This window comes from Sminthopsis crassicaudata, chromosome 1, assembly GCF_048593235.1.
Source record: "Sminthopsis crassicaudata isolate SCR6 chromosome 1, ASM4859323v1, whole genome shotgun sequence".
NCBI lineage: Eukaryota > Metazoa > Chordata > Mammalia > Dasyuromorphia > Dasyuridae > Sminthopsis > Sminthopsis crassicaudata.
The window spans coordinates 49836664-49853319 of record NC_133617.1 but is presented as its reverse complement, the minus strand read 5'-3'; the positions used below and the strand labels follow the sequence as shown (position 1 = coordinate 49853319).

The 16656-nt window shown below is 41.9% G+C and overlaps 1 protein-coding gene across 1 annotated transcript in view; it reads right to left on the bottom strand.

Moving 5' to 3' along the window:
- Window positions 1-15386, bottom strand: part of GNA11 (G protein subunit alpha 11) — a 70703-nt gene extending 55317 nt beyond the window's left edge. Inside the window, exon 1 of the mRNA XM_074302117.1 lies at window positions 15038-15386. Within this exon, the coding sequence (XP_074158218.1) occupies window positions 15038-15173 (136 nt within the window). The 5' untranslated portion in view covers window positions 15174-15386. The remainder of the gene's footprint in view (window positions 1-15037) is intronic.
- Window positions 15387-16656: the final 1270 nt, after the last annotated feature.

The following is a 16656-nucleotide window of genomic DNA, read 5'->3' as shown; positions in this document are numbered from 1 at the left end:
GAAGCTAAAATGACCCTCCCCTTTGAAGCAGAGTCCTCACTAAAGGTACATACTCCCCAAATCAATAACATCAATGACAAGAAGATCCTACGTAATACCCCCATATAGTCTCTCTAGCACTTTTTCATGAATTTTCATGAATGAATTTTTTCATGAAAAAATAGGAAATAAAGTCATTTCAAGAATGATTGTTTGCTTAAAGAGTGAATATGAAGAATTCAAAGAAAGGTAAGATTTATGAAGTATTGTAAAATGAAATAAGAAAAACAATATGTAAGACTACAAAAATAAAAACAAAACTCAGATAATAAATGCTGCTTAACTGCGGTGATTAAAGCTGGCCCTAAAAAGAATTGATAAGGGTATGCCTTCTTTGAAGAAGAATACTACATTCACCATCAGACTCAGATGATAAGTTGGTTGGTTTCACATCTTTCCCCCTACGCCGCATATACATTGTTCACTGGATAAAGGAGAGGAAATATATTTAGAAATGGAGATATGAAAACAGAAAACATTAATTTTTAACAAATGGATAGGTCTGGATGATGTCTAAGTTCCTCTTAAATAGGACATTAAAAAGGTCTAAGACTCCTTCTAAATACTCTCACAACAATTCTACTATGCAGGTAGTACAATTATCATCTCCATTTCACAGAAGGCAAAAATCACTTGTCCAAAGTTAAACATCTAAAAATTTTGCCCAACAAGGACTTGAACCAAGATATTCTGACTAAAAATCATGGCTCTCTCCACTACAACAAACTGCCTTCATTATGTCCCACCTTACAAAAATAACTGCACTGATAGTAGGGATTCATCTCACCTGAACCAGCAAAGTACTTTAAATGCTCAGTACAGTGTCATATATTATCTGGACACTCACTAAATGTTTAAGAAAAGAGAAGATTATATTTCTAATGAAATCCAACAGCTGGGATAGACAAAAGCCTAAATGGCTTCCCATATTCTTACTCTTAAAAGTTAATTTCTATCAGTAAAACCACAGAATTTCTGAAGAAATAGAGAAATTCAAACAACCTCCACCTCTGAGTCCAAATAAAAAAGAGCTATCTAACCAGGAGGAATAAAGTCAAAGCCTGGAGCTCCTGGTAAACACCTTCCTAGCTGTTACAAGAGAAAATGGGAGGAGCAGGAAGGGTGGAGGCAGAGGAAAGTCTAAAGGACACTAAACTAACTGTACAATGTGTTTTACCAGCCTCATACAGTTTCATGGGGCAGGGTCCTTTATTTTTGTGTTCCTTACTAAGACTAGCACTGAGCTATGTACATAGTAAACAACAATAAACAATTGATAAATTAAATTAAAATTACTATTGATTTACTATTGAAATACTATATGAATTACATTTGACACATATTACCCTTTTTCTAAAGCAGAGGTTGCTTCTAAAGTTCTAATCCTTAAAGATAAGAAATAAAATCTCAAAACTGGCAGGGACTTCAAAGATCATTCAGTCTCATTCCAACTGAAGCAGGAATCTCTTTCAGAGCCCCCAAAACTTCCCTACTTGAATTTCTCCAGTAATGGGAAGTTTACTGCCACACAGTATGACCCATTCCACTGTTGTTTTAACTTCAACTATGTGGAAATTCTTTAACTTTCCCTCCCACGTTGAAAGCCTACTAAATTAGAGGTGAGAGGAAAGAAGGATAACCAAAGACAGATCAAACTATGGTATTTGCATAAGGGGGCCAGCTATAGAAAGATTGTTAGGCTAAAACACTTAATATTTGAGAGGAAGTAACAAAAGATAAAAGACTAAAAACAGGCTGAAACCAGATTGGAAGACCGTGAGCATTAGATTGAAGAGTTTGGACTTTATCCTGTAAGCAATAGGAAGTCCCTCAGAGATAGCTAAACAAAGAAGGATGTGATGAAGGCTAAGTTTTATTTAACAAGACAATTCTGGAAGAATTAATATCTACTAGGTTGAATTTTCTCAATGATATCAGCTCACAACTCATTTCTAAACAAATGGTATGTTTAACACTATGATCATTGAAAAAGGACCTAGGCTTTCACCCACTTTTCAGGTTAACAGAACCTAGAATATTCAGATGTCACAAATACACTCTTCCACAATGCCACTTTACTACCTTCTGGGAATCTTCTGCATGCTCTTATTTGGAACTATTCTTTTTTTCCCCCCAATAGTATTTTATTTTCCCCAATACATGTAAAAACAGTTTTTCATTTTTGTAAAACTTTGTTATAAAAGGAAAAAAAACAAAAAAGGTAAAAATAGTATGCTTTGATCCATATTCAGTCTCATAGTTCTCCCTCCAGATGCATATAGCATTCTCTATCCAAAGTCTTTTGGGATACAGATCAATTCCTAGTTTCTGCCATATAATTTTCCAATTTTCCCAGCAATTTTTGATAAATAGTAAGTTCTTATCACAAAGGCTAGAATCTTTGGATTTATCAAATTCTAGACTACTATAGTCATTGACTATTGTACTTTTTGTACTTAACCCTATTCCACTGATTGACTATTTCTTAGCTAGTACCAAATGGTTTTGATGACCACTGCTTTTATAATATAGTTTTAGGTCAGGCATGGCTAGGCCACTTTCCTTTGCATTTTTTCCCCATTAATCCTCTTGATATTCTTGACCTTTTAGTTCTTCCTGATGAATTCTGATATTTTTCCTAGCTCAATAAAGCAATTTTCTCATTTTTATTTTATTAGCTCAGCCAATCCATGAGCAATCAATATTTTTCCAATTGTTTAGATCTAATTTTGTTTCAAAAATGTTTTGCAATTGTGTTCATACCTGGCTTTGTCTTGGCAGGTAGATTCCCAAATTATTTTATATTGTCTATAGTTATTTCCCTTTCTATCTCTTGCTGCTGGGCTTTGTCAAGTGACATAAAGAAATGTTGATTACTTATGTGAGTTTATTTTATATCCAGCAACTTTGCTAAAGTTGCTAACTGTTTCTGATAATTTTTTTTAGTTGACTTTCTAGGATTCTGTAAACATATCATTACCTACTCTAATCCCCTTAGTTTCTCTTTCTTGTTGCTAAAGATAAACATTTCTAGCACAATGTTGAATAGTGGTATTAATGGGTAATCTTGTTTCATCCCTGATCTTACTGTGAATGCTTCTAGCTTATCCCCACTACATATAATGCTTGCCTGCTGGGTTTAGATAGATGGTACAAATCATTTTAAGGAAAACTCCATTTATTCCTATACTCTCCAGCATTTTGTTTTTTGTTTTTTTAATTTTTATGAGGGTGTTTATTCTCTTTAGCAATCCCAAGAAAATAAAATCTTCTGTCATTAATCTGTCAGCCACTAAGAAATCTCTAGTCATCCTCTAAGAAAATTCAGGGAAGGGTAACTAGGTGGCGCAGTGGGTAGAGCATCCTCCCAGAAGTCAGGAATACCAGATTTCAAATCTGACATCAGACACTTAACACTTCCTAGCTGTGTGACCCTGGGCAAGTCACTTAACCCCAACTGCCTCAGCCAAAAAAAAAAAAAAAAGAAAAAAAAGAAAAAAGAAAAAAGAAAGAAAGAAAAGAAAATCCAGGGAAGATAAATCCTGTCAAATAAGAATCTTAATGGTAAAAACTGATAAGTTATAAGAAAGAACCAAGTTAGGAACTCCCTGCCCTACAAGTGAAATGAAAGTCAAGGGTAAAGGACCACTGATAAGCAAAGTACCTCTGACCTCCATAAAACTTATCACCTAGAGCAGTCTCAGTCTGCCAAAGTTCGGGAATTTCAGGTCCCTGGGGGAAAAAAAAAAAAGGTCTCTCTTTCCTATATTCCTAATGAATTCAAAAGCTCAGTCAATTCTACACTGCCCTCAAGTCTCATTTACAGAACTTCTTATGGTTTCTGCTACTGTCAAGATACCACATGTTTAGGACTTGTCCTAATTTTTAACAATTTTAGAATCTATGATGGTGTTGTTATTGGTCCTATCAATTGTGTCCGGCTCTTCGTGGGAGTTGTAGGGCAAAGATACTAGATACTTTTGTCATTTCCTTCTCCAGCTCATTTTACAATTGAAGAAACTAAGGCAGAGATTAGGTGATTTGCCCAAGGTCACACAGCTGCTAAGTGAACAACGCGGGAAACCTCACCCGGCCTGGACACGGAAAGGATTGACAGATTGATAGCTCTTTCTCGATTCTCATCTGAACTTATATGTTCCTTGTTCCTAACTCCAGACGTGGCACACTTATATACCAATATACCAATATATGCCCAATATACCAATCAATAATATTATCAGTTCCCAATTCAAGAGAGGAAGGCCAAAAAAGTTAATCAAGTCAATCAAGGTATCACCATGTTCACTATAACATTCTAGCTGGCAGTGGGCTATAACAGAAAATTTCTTGGCCTAAATATCAAAAAACTTGGATTCCAAAACTAGCTTTACAGCTATTGGGTTAGCCATTTAACTAGTCTTCCTGCATGCAATCTTTTCCCCCTTTCTTTCTTCTACCTGGCTTCCAAACCACCTTTTTAAAATTTACTCTAACCATGGGAAATACTGTATGTACAGTGGAAAGAGCATTGGTCCTGAATTCAAATCACATTTCTGACATTTACTATCAGTATGACCTTGAGCAAACTAAGAGAAAGGAGAAAGACAGAGACAGACAGACACACACACACACACACACCCAGGAGAAAAAGCGTGAGAATTGAATTAGATGATAAATAAGTTCCCTTTTCAACATTAGGTCCATGAATATGTAATCCCAAGACTTCATTCTTTCTGTAATAAAATGCAACACCTTTAGGTACTATGCATTTAAAAGCCTTCCAAAATATGTTTAAAATAATTGTAAGGTATAACTTCTATCAGATTGTTTGCTTACTGGGGAAGGAGGAGGTAAGGGAAAGAGGGAGAAAAAAATTGGAAATCAAAATCTTACAAAATTTAATACTAAAGTTTATCTTTGCGTATAACTGGAAAAATAAAATGCTATGGAAATTTTTTTAAAAGCCCTCCAAAGTCTACCTCTAACTACCTTAAAATAAATAAATAAATAACAGTGCCACCTATGTTCTGACATATTCATTTTTAAAGGGCTTACATATGATTAGCATATTTTTTTCTCCATCCAGTCAACCCTTATTATAACAAAGATTTTAAAAAGATAAAAAACAGATCAATTGAGATACTGCATAGGCAATATTCCCCATTCTACGAGGAAGTACATTTTCACCACTTCTCTGGAGCCAAATAATAAATTTACATAGCTTTCAGTTTTGCTTCATTATTTTCCCACTTATGTTGTAGTCATGGGACATATTGTTTTCTTGGTTTTAAATTCACTCAGTTTATCTAAATCTTCCTATGCTTTTCTGAATTCTTCATGTTCTTATAATACCCAGTATACACTTCTGTATCTACATTTCTAGGCAGTGCAATGAACAAAATGTTGGGAGTCAGGAACACCAGAGTTCAAATTTGACCTCAGATACTTATTAGGTGCATGACCCTAGGGAAGTCACAACCTGTTTGCCTTAGTTTCCTCATCTGTACAATAGAGATCATAATACATCTATGTGTTCTCCCTCTCTTAGTACAGTCTGCTTCCTCAACTCATCCCTTAGAATCTTGAGCTTTTAATACATTAGGTTCACAGGACAAAATAGTCAAACCATAGCAATCTAGTGTTTGACAAACCCAAAGACCCCAACTTTTGGGATAAGAATTCACTATTTGACAAAAGCTGCTGGGAAAATTGGAAATTAGTATAGCAGAAACTAGGCATTGACCCACACTTAACACCATATACCAAGATAAGGTCAAAATGGGTTCATGATCTAGACATAAAGAATGAGATTATAAATAAATTAGAAGAACATAGGATAGTTTACCTCTCAGACCTGTGGAGGAGGAGGAAATTTGTGAACAAAGAGCTAAAGATTATTATTGATCACAAAATAGAAAATTTTGATTATATTAATTTAAAAAGGTTTTGTGTTTTTTTTTTTTTTTTTTTTTACAAACAAAATGAACACAAATAAAATTAGAAGGGAAGCAATAAGCTGAGAAAACATTTTTACATTCAAAGGTTCTGATAGGATGAATACAGAGAGGCTTGGAGAGACTTACATCAACTGATGCTGAGTGAAACGAGGAGTGAAACTAGGAGATCATTTTACATTTCAACAATGATACTGTATGAGGATCTCAGTATTCTGATGGAAGTGGATATCATCTTCAACATAGAGAAGAGCTAATCCAATTCCAATTGATCAATGAAGGACAGAATCAGCTACACCCAAAAAAGGAACACTGGGAAATGAGTGTAAACTGTTAGCATTTTTTGTTTTTCTCCCCAGATTATTTTTACCTTCCGAATCCAATTCTTCCTTTGCAACAACAACAACAAAAAATTCAGTTCTGCACATATATATTGTACCTAGGATATACTATAACATATTTAATATGTATGGGAATGCCTGCCATCTAGGGGAGGGGGTGGAGGGAAGGAGGGGAAAAATTCGGAACAGAAGGGAGTACAAGGGATAATGTTGTTAAAAAATTACCTATGCATATGTACTGTCAAAAAAATGTTATAATTATAAAATTAATTTTTAAAAAGTTCTGATAAAGGTCTCATTTCCAAAATATAAAGAATTTATTCAAATCAAGCCATTCTCCAATTGATAAACGGTCAAAGAATATGAACAGACAATTTTCAGACGAAGAAATTGAAACTATTTCTAGTCATATGAAAAGGTGCTCCAAATCATTATTGATCAGAGAAATGAAAATTAAGACAACTCTGAGATACCACTACATAATTCTCAGATTGGCTAAGATGACAGGAAAAGATAATGACAAATGTTGGTGGGAATGTTGGGGGAAAACTGGGACACTGATACATTGTTGGTGGACTTGTGAACAGACCCAATCATTCTGAAGAGCAAATTGTAACTATGCTCAAAAAGTTATCAAACTGTGCATACCCTTTGATCCAGCAGTGTTACTACTGGGTTTAAATCCCAAAGAGATCTTAAAGGAAGGAAAGGAACCCACATATGCAAAAATGTTTGTGGCAATCCTTTTTGTAGTGACTAGAAACTGGAAATTGAATGGATTTCCATCAATTGGAGAATGACTGGGTAAATTGTGGCATATGAATATTATGGAATATTATTGTTCTGTAAGAAATGACCAGCAGGATGAATACAAAGAGGCTTGGAGAGACATGAACTGATGCTAAGTGAAATGAGTAGAACCAGGAGATCATTATACACAGCAACAACAAGATTATACGGTGATTAACATAATACACAATTTTCTCCCCACTATCCTTCACTAAGAGGCAGTTAAGTAGCATAGTGGATGGAATACTAGGCCTGGAGTCATAAAAGCTTGAACTGGAATCCTACCTCAGACACTAACTAGTTATTGCATGAACCTTAGCAAGCCATTTATTTGTTTGTTTGTTTTTGGTTAGGGGAAAGAAAAGATTCTTTGCCTTAATTGTTAACTTAGCCTTCATCCCTGAATAGGGGCAGCCTCAATCAAACTGAGACCAGTTGAGAACTGAGCTTAAAAAGATCAAGGTCTGGGGGGCAGCTAGGTGGCGCAGTGGATAGAGCACCAGCCTTGAATTCAGGAGGACCTGAGTTCAAATCTGGTTTCAGACACTTAATACTTCCTAGCTGTGTGACCCTGGACAAGTCACTTAACCCCAGCCACAGGAAAAAAAAAAAGAGAGACCAAGGTCTCCCATTGCATCCAGGCCCAACTCCAGTCGTCCTGATCTAAAGCTGGCCACTGGACTCAGATGACTCTGGAGGGGTGAGACCAGTAAGTAACCTTGTAAGTAAGTAAGTAAGCCCTCCCTCACATAAATCCAATTTGCTTACTACATGTTATGGCATCACCTCCCTGATGTCAAGGAGGACAAAAGGCAAATAACAACAATCTTCAGGTTCCCCCAATTATTTAATGAGGATAATAATAATAGCGTTGCTAGGAGGATCAAATGAGATATTTTGCACATAGTAGGAGCTTAATAACCATTTGTTCCCTTTCCCCTTCTTCCCAAGAAGTCATCCTACTTGGTCCAGAGATGATTATATTTTTCCCACTCATAACCATGAATGCTTGTTTCTGGCAGCATTGGTGCACATGCTATGTGTTCAGTACCAAGGCTGCAGTAAAGTCATGCAGTGCAAACTGGGCAGGTGATGCCAGAAACACCTTGGATTCATTATGCATTTGATTTTGAATTAATTTTTGGTGATTACATTCAAAAATCTTTTACTGCCAAATTTTTCATGACTCCTGCATTCAGTTATACAATCCCATATGAGGTGTGACCCACAGTTTAAGAAGCTTTGCCCTACTTTAATATCCCCAAACCCAGTGGTTCCCATATCTGAAATACTCTTTCTCATTTCCATTGACTGGCTTCCCTGGTCTCTTTCAAATCCCAAGTAAAATCCACTTTCTACAAGAAGTTTTTTCCAATCCCCTTAATTCTAGTTATTTCCAATATATTCTTATATAGCTTGGCTATACATACTTGTTTACATGCTCTCTCTCATTAGACTTGGAGCTCCTGTCTTTTACCTCTAGTACTAAAGACACACTTCCTGGCACACAGTAGGTACTTAATAAACACTTATTGTTATTATTATTATCTATTATTATCAATGATAGTCAATAAAGTGAGGGAATATCCCTTGTGTGGTATCCCTTGAAAGTTGTTTCTCCACTGAGATCCCTTTCAATTCTAAGTCTAATTCAGTCAAAAGCTTTGTCAATAGCTCTGGAGACTACTTTAAAACAACATTTACTATGTATGTCACCACAAAGTGTAAGCTAGTGAATGGGTTCATTTTTATTATTCTGTGTATTGTGTATTGTATTTAGTAATAACTGCCCTTTACATTAATTTATAAAATACCCCATAAAAATTATCTCATTTAATAATCGCATTTGAGAGCAAGTCTTAAGCTCCCTGTATCACAGATAAGGAAAACTGAGATTCAAAGAGATAAGATTATTTGCCTAGGTACATCTGGCTAACAAACAGCAGAGAGTACCAAAGCCTGGGGCCTTCCTTCCTACCTTTCAGTCAGTGTTAAAGTGATCTTCCAGAAGTATGGATCAAACCACACCATCCTCAAATCAAATAAACTCCATTGATTTCCATCATCCCTAGGATCAAACAGAAAATCTTCTCTTCAACTCCCACTTCACGCTTCTCTGTGTACTGTGATCCAGGATTCCAGACTCCTGCTTCTCCCTCCACACAAGCCTACAATTGCAGATTCCAGGCATTTTCCCTCCGCCGCCACCCCCCTCCCAGAAATGAAAATGCTTTCCCTCCTCATCTCTGACTCTGGGTTTCTGGGCAGCTTTCACAACATCTCAGTCAAAATCCCATTTTATACAAGATGTCTTTCCCGGTGCCTCTTCATGCCAGGGCATTTCCTCTGAAATTACCTATAGTTTATCTTGAATAAATGTTGTCTATAAACAGTTTTTCATGTAGTCTTTTCCCATTCAAATATGAGCTCTCTGAGGGCAACTGGACTGTTTTTGTCTTTCTCTGTATATCTTAAATTTAGCATGGTGCCTGGAACACAGTAGTCCCTTAGCAAATACTTGATGATTTAACTAAAACACAGATCTCGATTCCTAATGCAAAGCACTTTCTAGCAGACTAAAGATGCTCCATAAATGTTTGAGAATTAAGATAACTTTGATAAAGTTCAAATTCAACAGATTCAGAATAGTGGCTATAGGAGAAAGGACGACCAAAAGTGTGAAGGCAGATTGACAACTCTGCTACAGAGGCTGGTCACTGGGGATGGCTTTAGCGAAAAGGTACTGAAAGACCATCCTGCTTAGAGGTAATTCATAGAAAAGGAAAAAGAACCCATCATCAGGAAAAGGAACACATTAAGTGAATACTTACAATAAACAACACGTGAGAGTTTACATTTTCAAAAAGGCATTACATTAAAGCTTAGTTTTAGATTTCTGCTGAAGGTACTACACCCAGGTTTCAAACCACAGTCATCTAGATTCTTCTCTCCCCAACCCAGCCTTTAGAGGCTGTCAAGTCTACCTTCCCAATACATACTTTATCCATCCACCCCTTTCTATGAACACAGCTACCAATCTAATTCAAGCACTCATCACTTCCCAGCCTCCCTACCGATTTTTCTGACTTAAATATTTCCCTCTTCCAATTCATTCTCAATGAGATTTCTAAAGCACAGGTAACAGAATCACAGAATCTGAGGGCTGGAAGGGAAGTTCAGTGGACACCTTATCCAGTCCTAACACGTGTGTTGGAATTCCTTGCAAGTCGTGATGTCAACCTTCCTGATGTCATGGTCTTCTTGGAAAACAAAGATAAATTACAACCACAAGATGGGAAAGGATACACAAAGCAGTTACCTCATACAAGTGCTCATCCAGGCCCCCTGCTCAAGAAGCTGCCTTTTGTTAAAATACAAATCTTTCTATTTGGCCTTTGAAAGGTCTTCATCACCTGGTCCCAGTTTAGCTTCCTAAGCTTAATATATCACCATCCTTCAAACCCTTTATATTCCAGTCAAATTGGTTGCCTGCTCTTCCCCATACTCCCTTTGCATGTACTAACCTTTCATTCGGGAAATCTGTTCCCTATTCATCATCACCTCTTAGAACCCTAGCTTTCTTCAAAACTCAGGTTAGGTACCATCTTCTGTGGGAAGTCTGTTCTGATTCAACCCAGTGGCTAATTCTCTCTCGAAGGAAAATTAAATATATTTTGTTTTTAATCTTCTAAGTGTTTTTTCTGTCCACAAACAGAAGGGAAGCTGCTTAACAAAGTTTCCTTCACACCTAGTTCATTCCCCACTCCCAGCCACCAAGCTTTATATCCTCAGCATCTAGCACGGTGCCTGTAATATAGTAGGGGGTTAATAAATACAAGATTGAACTGAACTTTATCTGAATTGAACTGAATTTCAGTCACTCCAACACAACCATCATTCTCTGATTTTTATGCACATCTAATTGCATTTAAAATTCAAGAGAAAATAAACCTTTCTGTATAAAGTATAGAAGCCCCCAAATGAGCCCTATGGAGGCCCCACCACCAAGAAAATTTATTTCATTGCACATTGTTCCAAATATCTAGCACTACAAACGGTAATTACAAGTCTTTTCAGTACTGCTGATGATACTGGTCTCTTATGGGGAACAGCTACACCACAAAAATCAGAAAATGAAACCTTTTGTGGTTAAATATCTAGTGGCACACACTTCCTCACGTGCTCACCGCAAAAACCACCCCAGAGCAAGAAAAGTAAACGCAAAGAATAGGCCCAGAGCTCCAAAGTGCTTGGATAATTCACGGAAATTAATTCTAGGGCTGGGTCACAGCACTCTAACTTTTGAATAAGAACTCAAAGCAACATATTGAAATGCCCTGCTATAATATACAAATTGATAACGGTTCTCTGGCTAGGAATTACCAACTGAGAATTGCATTTTAAATGACAATGGGAAGGGGAAAAAAATAATCATTTCAGCTAATTAGCATATAAGCCCCAGAATAAAAAAAAAAAAAAAAAAAAAAGCATTTTTGGAGTATTTTGCTAATAAGTTTAAGCGTCTGTTTTCCTATTCCAACTACCAATGGGTAAAAGTAAGCAAGGAAAAAATGATTTAACTGAAAATGAAGACAGTCCCTCAGAAAGTGGCTCATATATACTTCCTTCACTTACTGTGACTACACTGACAGAAGAGGATCACTTTAGTAAAATACTCAGGATTTGGAAAAAGAAGAGTATGTTTTCTTTTGCAGAAGGCAATAGTCCCACTATTATATGGACACCCTTCCTATTAAAAGCAACCACACCCAATACAGAATTTCATTCTTTTTAGTATTCAGGAGGAACCTGGGGAAGTTGTGAAGAAAACCGAACTAACTCCAATACTTCATTTAATGATCAAAGGTTTACATGAACTCAGTTAGTATTTCTTAACACTAGTAGAAACCTAGAAACAGCATTCCTTATCTATGGAATATCAATAGTAAGTTCATAATGATCAGTTACATAAAAATATAATCAAGTTATAAAATAGTGAATCAGTAACAATGACAATGAGGTGTTTTTATCTTTCATCAATCATTTCTGGAAAGGGGCAGAGGGGTATACAGTAAAAGCACAGGGCTCAGGATACTGGATTCAAGTCCTAGTTTTGAAAATGACCACTCTATGAGTCCTTACCTATGAGTCTCAGAATACTCATTTAGAAAATAGAAATAGTTTTTATATTACCAGAGCAGCTAAATGGTGCAGTGCATAAGAGTTCTGACAATGGAATCGGGAAGATTCCTCTTACTGATTGTGTGACCCTGAACATGTCACTTCACCTGATGACTCAGTTTCCTCATCTGTAAAATGAGCTGGCAAAAGAAATGTCAAACCACTTCAGTGTCTTTGCCAAGAAAACTCTAAATAGGGTCACAAAGACTTGGATGTAACTAAAAAATGAGAGCTGAATTTGTAATTACATATCTCAATGTTGATGTACACTTTTGTAAGCTATAAAGCAAGCACTCCATTCAGGTGGACCCTCAAACCCTAAACAGCTACACAGGAAATTATTTTTAAATAAGCTTTAATATAAGCTTTAATTAAGCTCATATATACAGATTTCATGGCATGGTAGAGAGAGAAGAGGGGCAGCCTTGAATCCAGGAAGAGCTGGGTTCAAGTCTTACTTCCAACGGAGACTGGCTGTATGACCCTGGACATCACTTCTCAGAGTGCTAGGCAACTCCAACAGAGAAGGGCCTAATGTTCATTGATAGAGGAAGTTTCCTGACCAGGGAATTCTTATACCAACAAAAACCACAAGCACAGTCTTCTCCTCCATATGGTGATTTCCATCTATTGTCTCCTTTGATCATCTAGACTCTCAAACTACAGCTCCGCAGGCGGCTGCCGGGTTATGGCAAATGGGCTGAGGAGTGGAGACAGAGTGTGAGCTTTTGTTTTTACTCTAGTCCAGCTCCCACAGTCTGAGGAAAAGTGACCTGGCCCCTATTTAAAAAGTTTGAGGACCACTGATCTAAACCAAGAGGTGTGGCAGACAGTTAGTGGCACATAGAGTACAATGATGGGAAAGACCAGAAATCAAATGCAACCTCAAACACTGTGGGATGGCAAGTCTCTTAAATCTATCTGCCTCAGTTTCCTCATCTGTAAAATCTCGATAATAATAGCACCTACTTCCTAGGTTGTTAGGAGGATTAAATAAGATAATGGTTGTAAAGTGCTTAGCACAGTGGCCAGCACATAGCACACACTAACCAAATTTTGATAGTTTGAGTGACCCATTCCCCAGCGGATGAAAATGAGGCTCAAAGAAGCTAAGCAATTCAGCCCTCCTCACACAATTAGTAGGATCTTCTGATTCTAAATCCAATGTTCTGGGGGGGGTTTGAACCCAGTCTATGGCTTTGTGCTGCATTCATCTGTTGCACTTTGTTCTTTAAAGTTATCCTAAATTCTACAACTAACCTAATGCATGTCTAGATTCCTTTTCCTCTCAAGAATAAAGACTTGAAATTGAACAGCAAAACCATTTCCATTTACCACTAATGCAACCACGGGAAAGGAGGAGGGGGGTGCGCAGAAAGTAGCAGCTCTTCGATCCTGATCTGCCACTCAGCTTAGGAGAGGAAATGGAGCTACGCTACTGGAAATGAGGAGCAATTAAGATAGAAAAATTGGAAGACATCGGCATGGAAACACCAATCCTGAGACGCTGCCATTAGTTTTTTAAATGGACCCTAAATGTTTCACTTTGGGGGGAGGGGAGCCCAAAAAATGGAAAGGTCGGTCCCCACACCCAGGAAGAGGCACTGTAGGCTACATTCGACTCCACAATACCCCCGAGACTCCACGGAGAGCTGCATTAACAGAAGCTCTTTAGCTTTTGTAGGAGGTTCTTCAAGTCAAATATAGCCCCGCCAAGGCTGCATCCTTGAACCCGACTTCCATTTTAAACCCAAAGTGCATGCAAGAGACACCGCGAAGTTCATACAAAACCGCACGCCTCACACTTCCTCAGTCTCACGGGAACCTGACTGGTGCATTATTCCGAGAGCAGCAACTCCCGGCGTCTCCCTTTCCCGGGGCTCCCAAACTACCCCCCTCCGATCCTCCCTGGCAAACACTGCCAGCCATTCCGAGTTTCCTTCCAGGTCCGTGGCCCCGAGGAAGCCCGCGCCCCTCAGAAGCATCCTCACCCGCCTAAACACGATGGTTCCCCCCTCAGAGTTGGGAAGTCTATGGGTGGGGGATGGGGAGGGAGAGGGGGTGGAGTGCGGGGAAGGGGCTCGCTCGGCGCGGGCTCCCGTCTAGCACCAGGGACAGGGGAGGCTCCCGGCTCCTACACCGGCCTGCCCTAAGGGTGTCTTGCAGTCCCCGGTGGCCAGCTAGCTATCCCTCCGGCCTCTCTCCGAAGGTGGGCCTCCTCACGCCAGCCTGGAGGCACTTCCCTAGGGCGCCCTGGGCCACAGGGCCCAGATTTTTTGGAAAGATGACACTGCCTCAGAGACGAAATCTCCTGATTCCGGCCCGTCGGACTCGTCTCCAACATTTCCAGAATGTGAGAAAGGGTTGGGGGGCGCTGCTTCGCCCCAGCGCATCCCGGGGGAGGGGGTTAAATCCTTCAGCCCGCCCTTATTTTCACTGACAACAAACCCCGAGCAGGTGGCTAAGCCCAGGTACCAGCAACAGGTGTGTCCTGGGGGGAGTGAGGGGGGGCGACGGGGAGGGCCCACGGGCTCCTCTAGAGCCCGGGATGGCGCGGAGCACACGAGGGGCTTGGGGAGTTCCCGGGGAGGGGGAGGGGGGCTCCGGGGCAGAGGCAAGGCCCCGACCGGACTCGGGGCCCAGGCGCGGGGGATCGATGGCCGGAGGAGGTGGGCAAGGGCCTTGCCTCCCGGGTAGGGAAACTGAGGCAGGGAGGGGCCGGGCGGGGCTCACCGAGGAGGAGCAGCTTGAGCTCCCGCCGGGCGTCCCGCTTGTCCCGCCGCAGCTGCTTCTCGATCTCGGCGTTGATCCGCTTGGATTCCTTCACCTCGTCGCTGAGGCAACACGCCATCATGGACTCCAGAGTCATCGTCCCGAGGCCCGCGGGGCCGCCCCCGCCGCCGGCGGCGCCCCCCGCCTCACCGAGCCCGAGCCCGGGGCCTGGGCCTTAGCCGGGGCCTGGCCTGGCCGGGCCCCGCTGCCGCCAACGCCGCCGCCGCGGCCGCCTCAGTCCGAGCCTGGGAGGGGGACCCTGCGCCGCTTCAGCCGGGAGTCCTACGGCCTCCGCCGCCGCCGCCGCCTCAGGCCGAGCGCCGCCGCTGCCGCCGCCGCCGCCGCCTCTAGCCAGCCGAAGTCCCCTCCCTCCCCCCCTCCCCGGACGCCGTCCCCTCAGCGGCCACCGTCCTCCTCCCCCCCTTCCTCAAGCCAACCGCCGCCGCCGCCGAGACCGAGCGACCAGGGCCGGACAACCAAACCCCGCGGCGCTGAAAACAACCTCGTCGCGAACGGGCAGGCACTGCGGCCAATGGGAAGCCGGCGGCGCCCCCCTAGCAGCCGGGCAAGGGGCGGGACTTCGGCGGGAGGTGACCACTGGGGCGGGGCGCCGATAGCGGCCGAGGTAGTGGCAGCCGCTGCGGCAGCGGCGCACGGGAGGGGAAGGGAGGGGCTGGGAAAGAGAAGAGAGGGAAGGAGGAGGGAAGGAACGGCCCGAGAGCGAGGCGGGCAGGCGCGTTTGGTTGCGCCTCAGCCAGGAGGGGAAGGGGCAGCGCGCAGGCCAGAGCTCCCGGGGCGTGGCCGCTCAGGATTGTGGGAATGTGGAGGACTCTCCTGCCGCTGCCGCGGCCGGGGCGGGGGGGGGGGGGGGGTGCAGGGGGAACTTACAGGGAGGGCTTTGGGAAGTGCGTGTCGACCCGAGCCCCGCAAGGATGAACGCGTTCTGCTACTTCCGCTTGCGGCGCGTTGGGAAGGGTCCGAGTAGCCGGGAACTGGGCGCTTATTTTACAGATGGGGAGACTGAGGTCCGACCTTGGAGGGGCTGTAGCTCCCCTGGTGGCTGTGTGACCTTGGACAAGGAGTCCCCTCGGTGTGAGCTGCGAAGGGAGCGTGGAGAGGGGGCTCGGGCCCGGGGTGTGACTCCCCGCCGGGACACCGTGGAAAAGTTACTTCCGCCCCGGGCCTCTTTCTGTTTTGCCTGGTTAATGCACCTCGGTTTCCTCCATCTGTAAAGTGGGGGGATGATACCGGGTAAGCGCCCCCCGAAAGGTTGAGGTGGTCCTTCCCGCGGACCCCCCCAGACCCCACAGGTGTAAAGACCAGAAGGGCCCGCGTTCTGCCGGGAGACTGAGGCCGATCGCACTGGACGTTTACAGGGCGCTTCAAGCCTCGAATCCTTGGGCGTTAGTGGGCCTGTGTGACCCTGGGAAAGTCCCTGAAGTTCCCTCTCCGGTGAAAAATGGGTCATGAGAGTATATACCTCCCAGGGTGGTGGAGATCAGATGAGATGACGGATAAGGAGGTAATAGACGTTTGCAAACCTTCCAGCGCCGTGAATGTGGGGGTATCATTAACTCCTG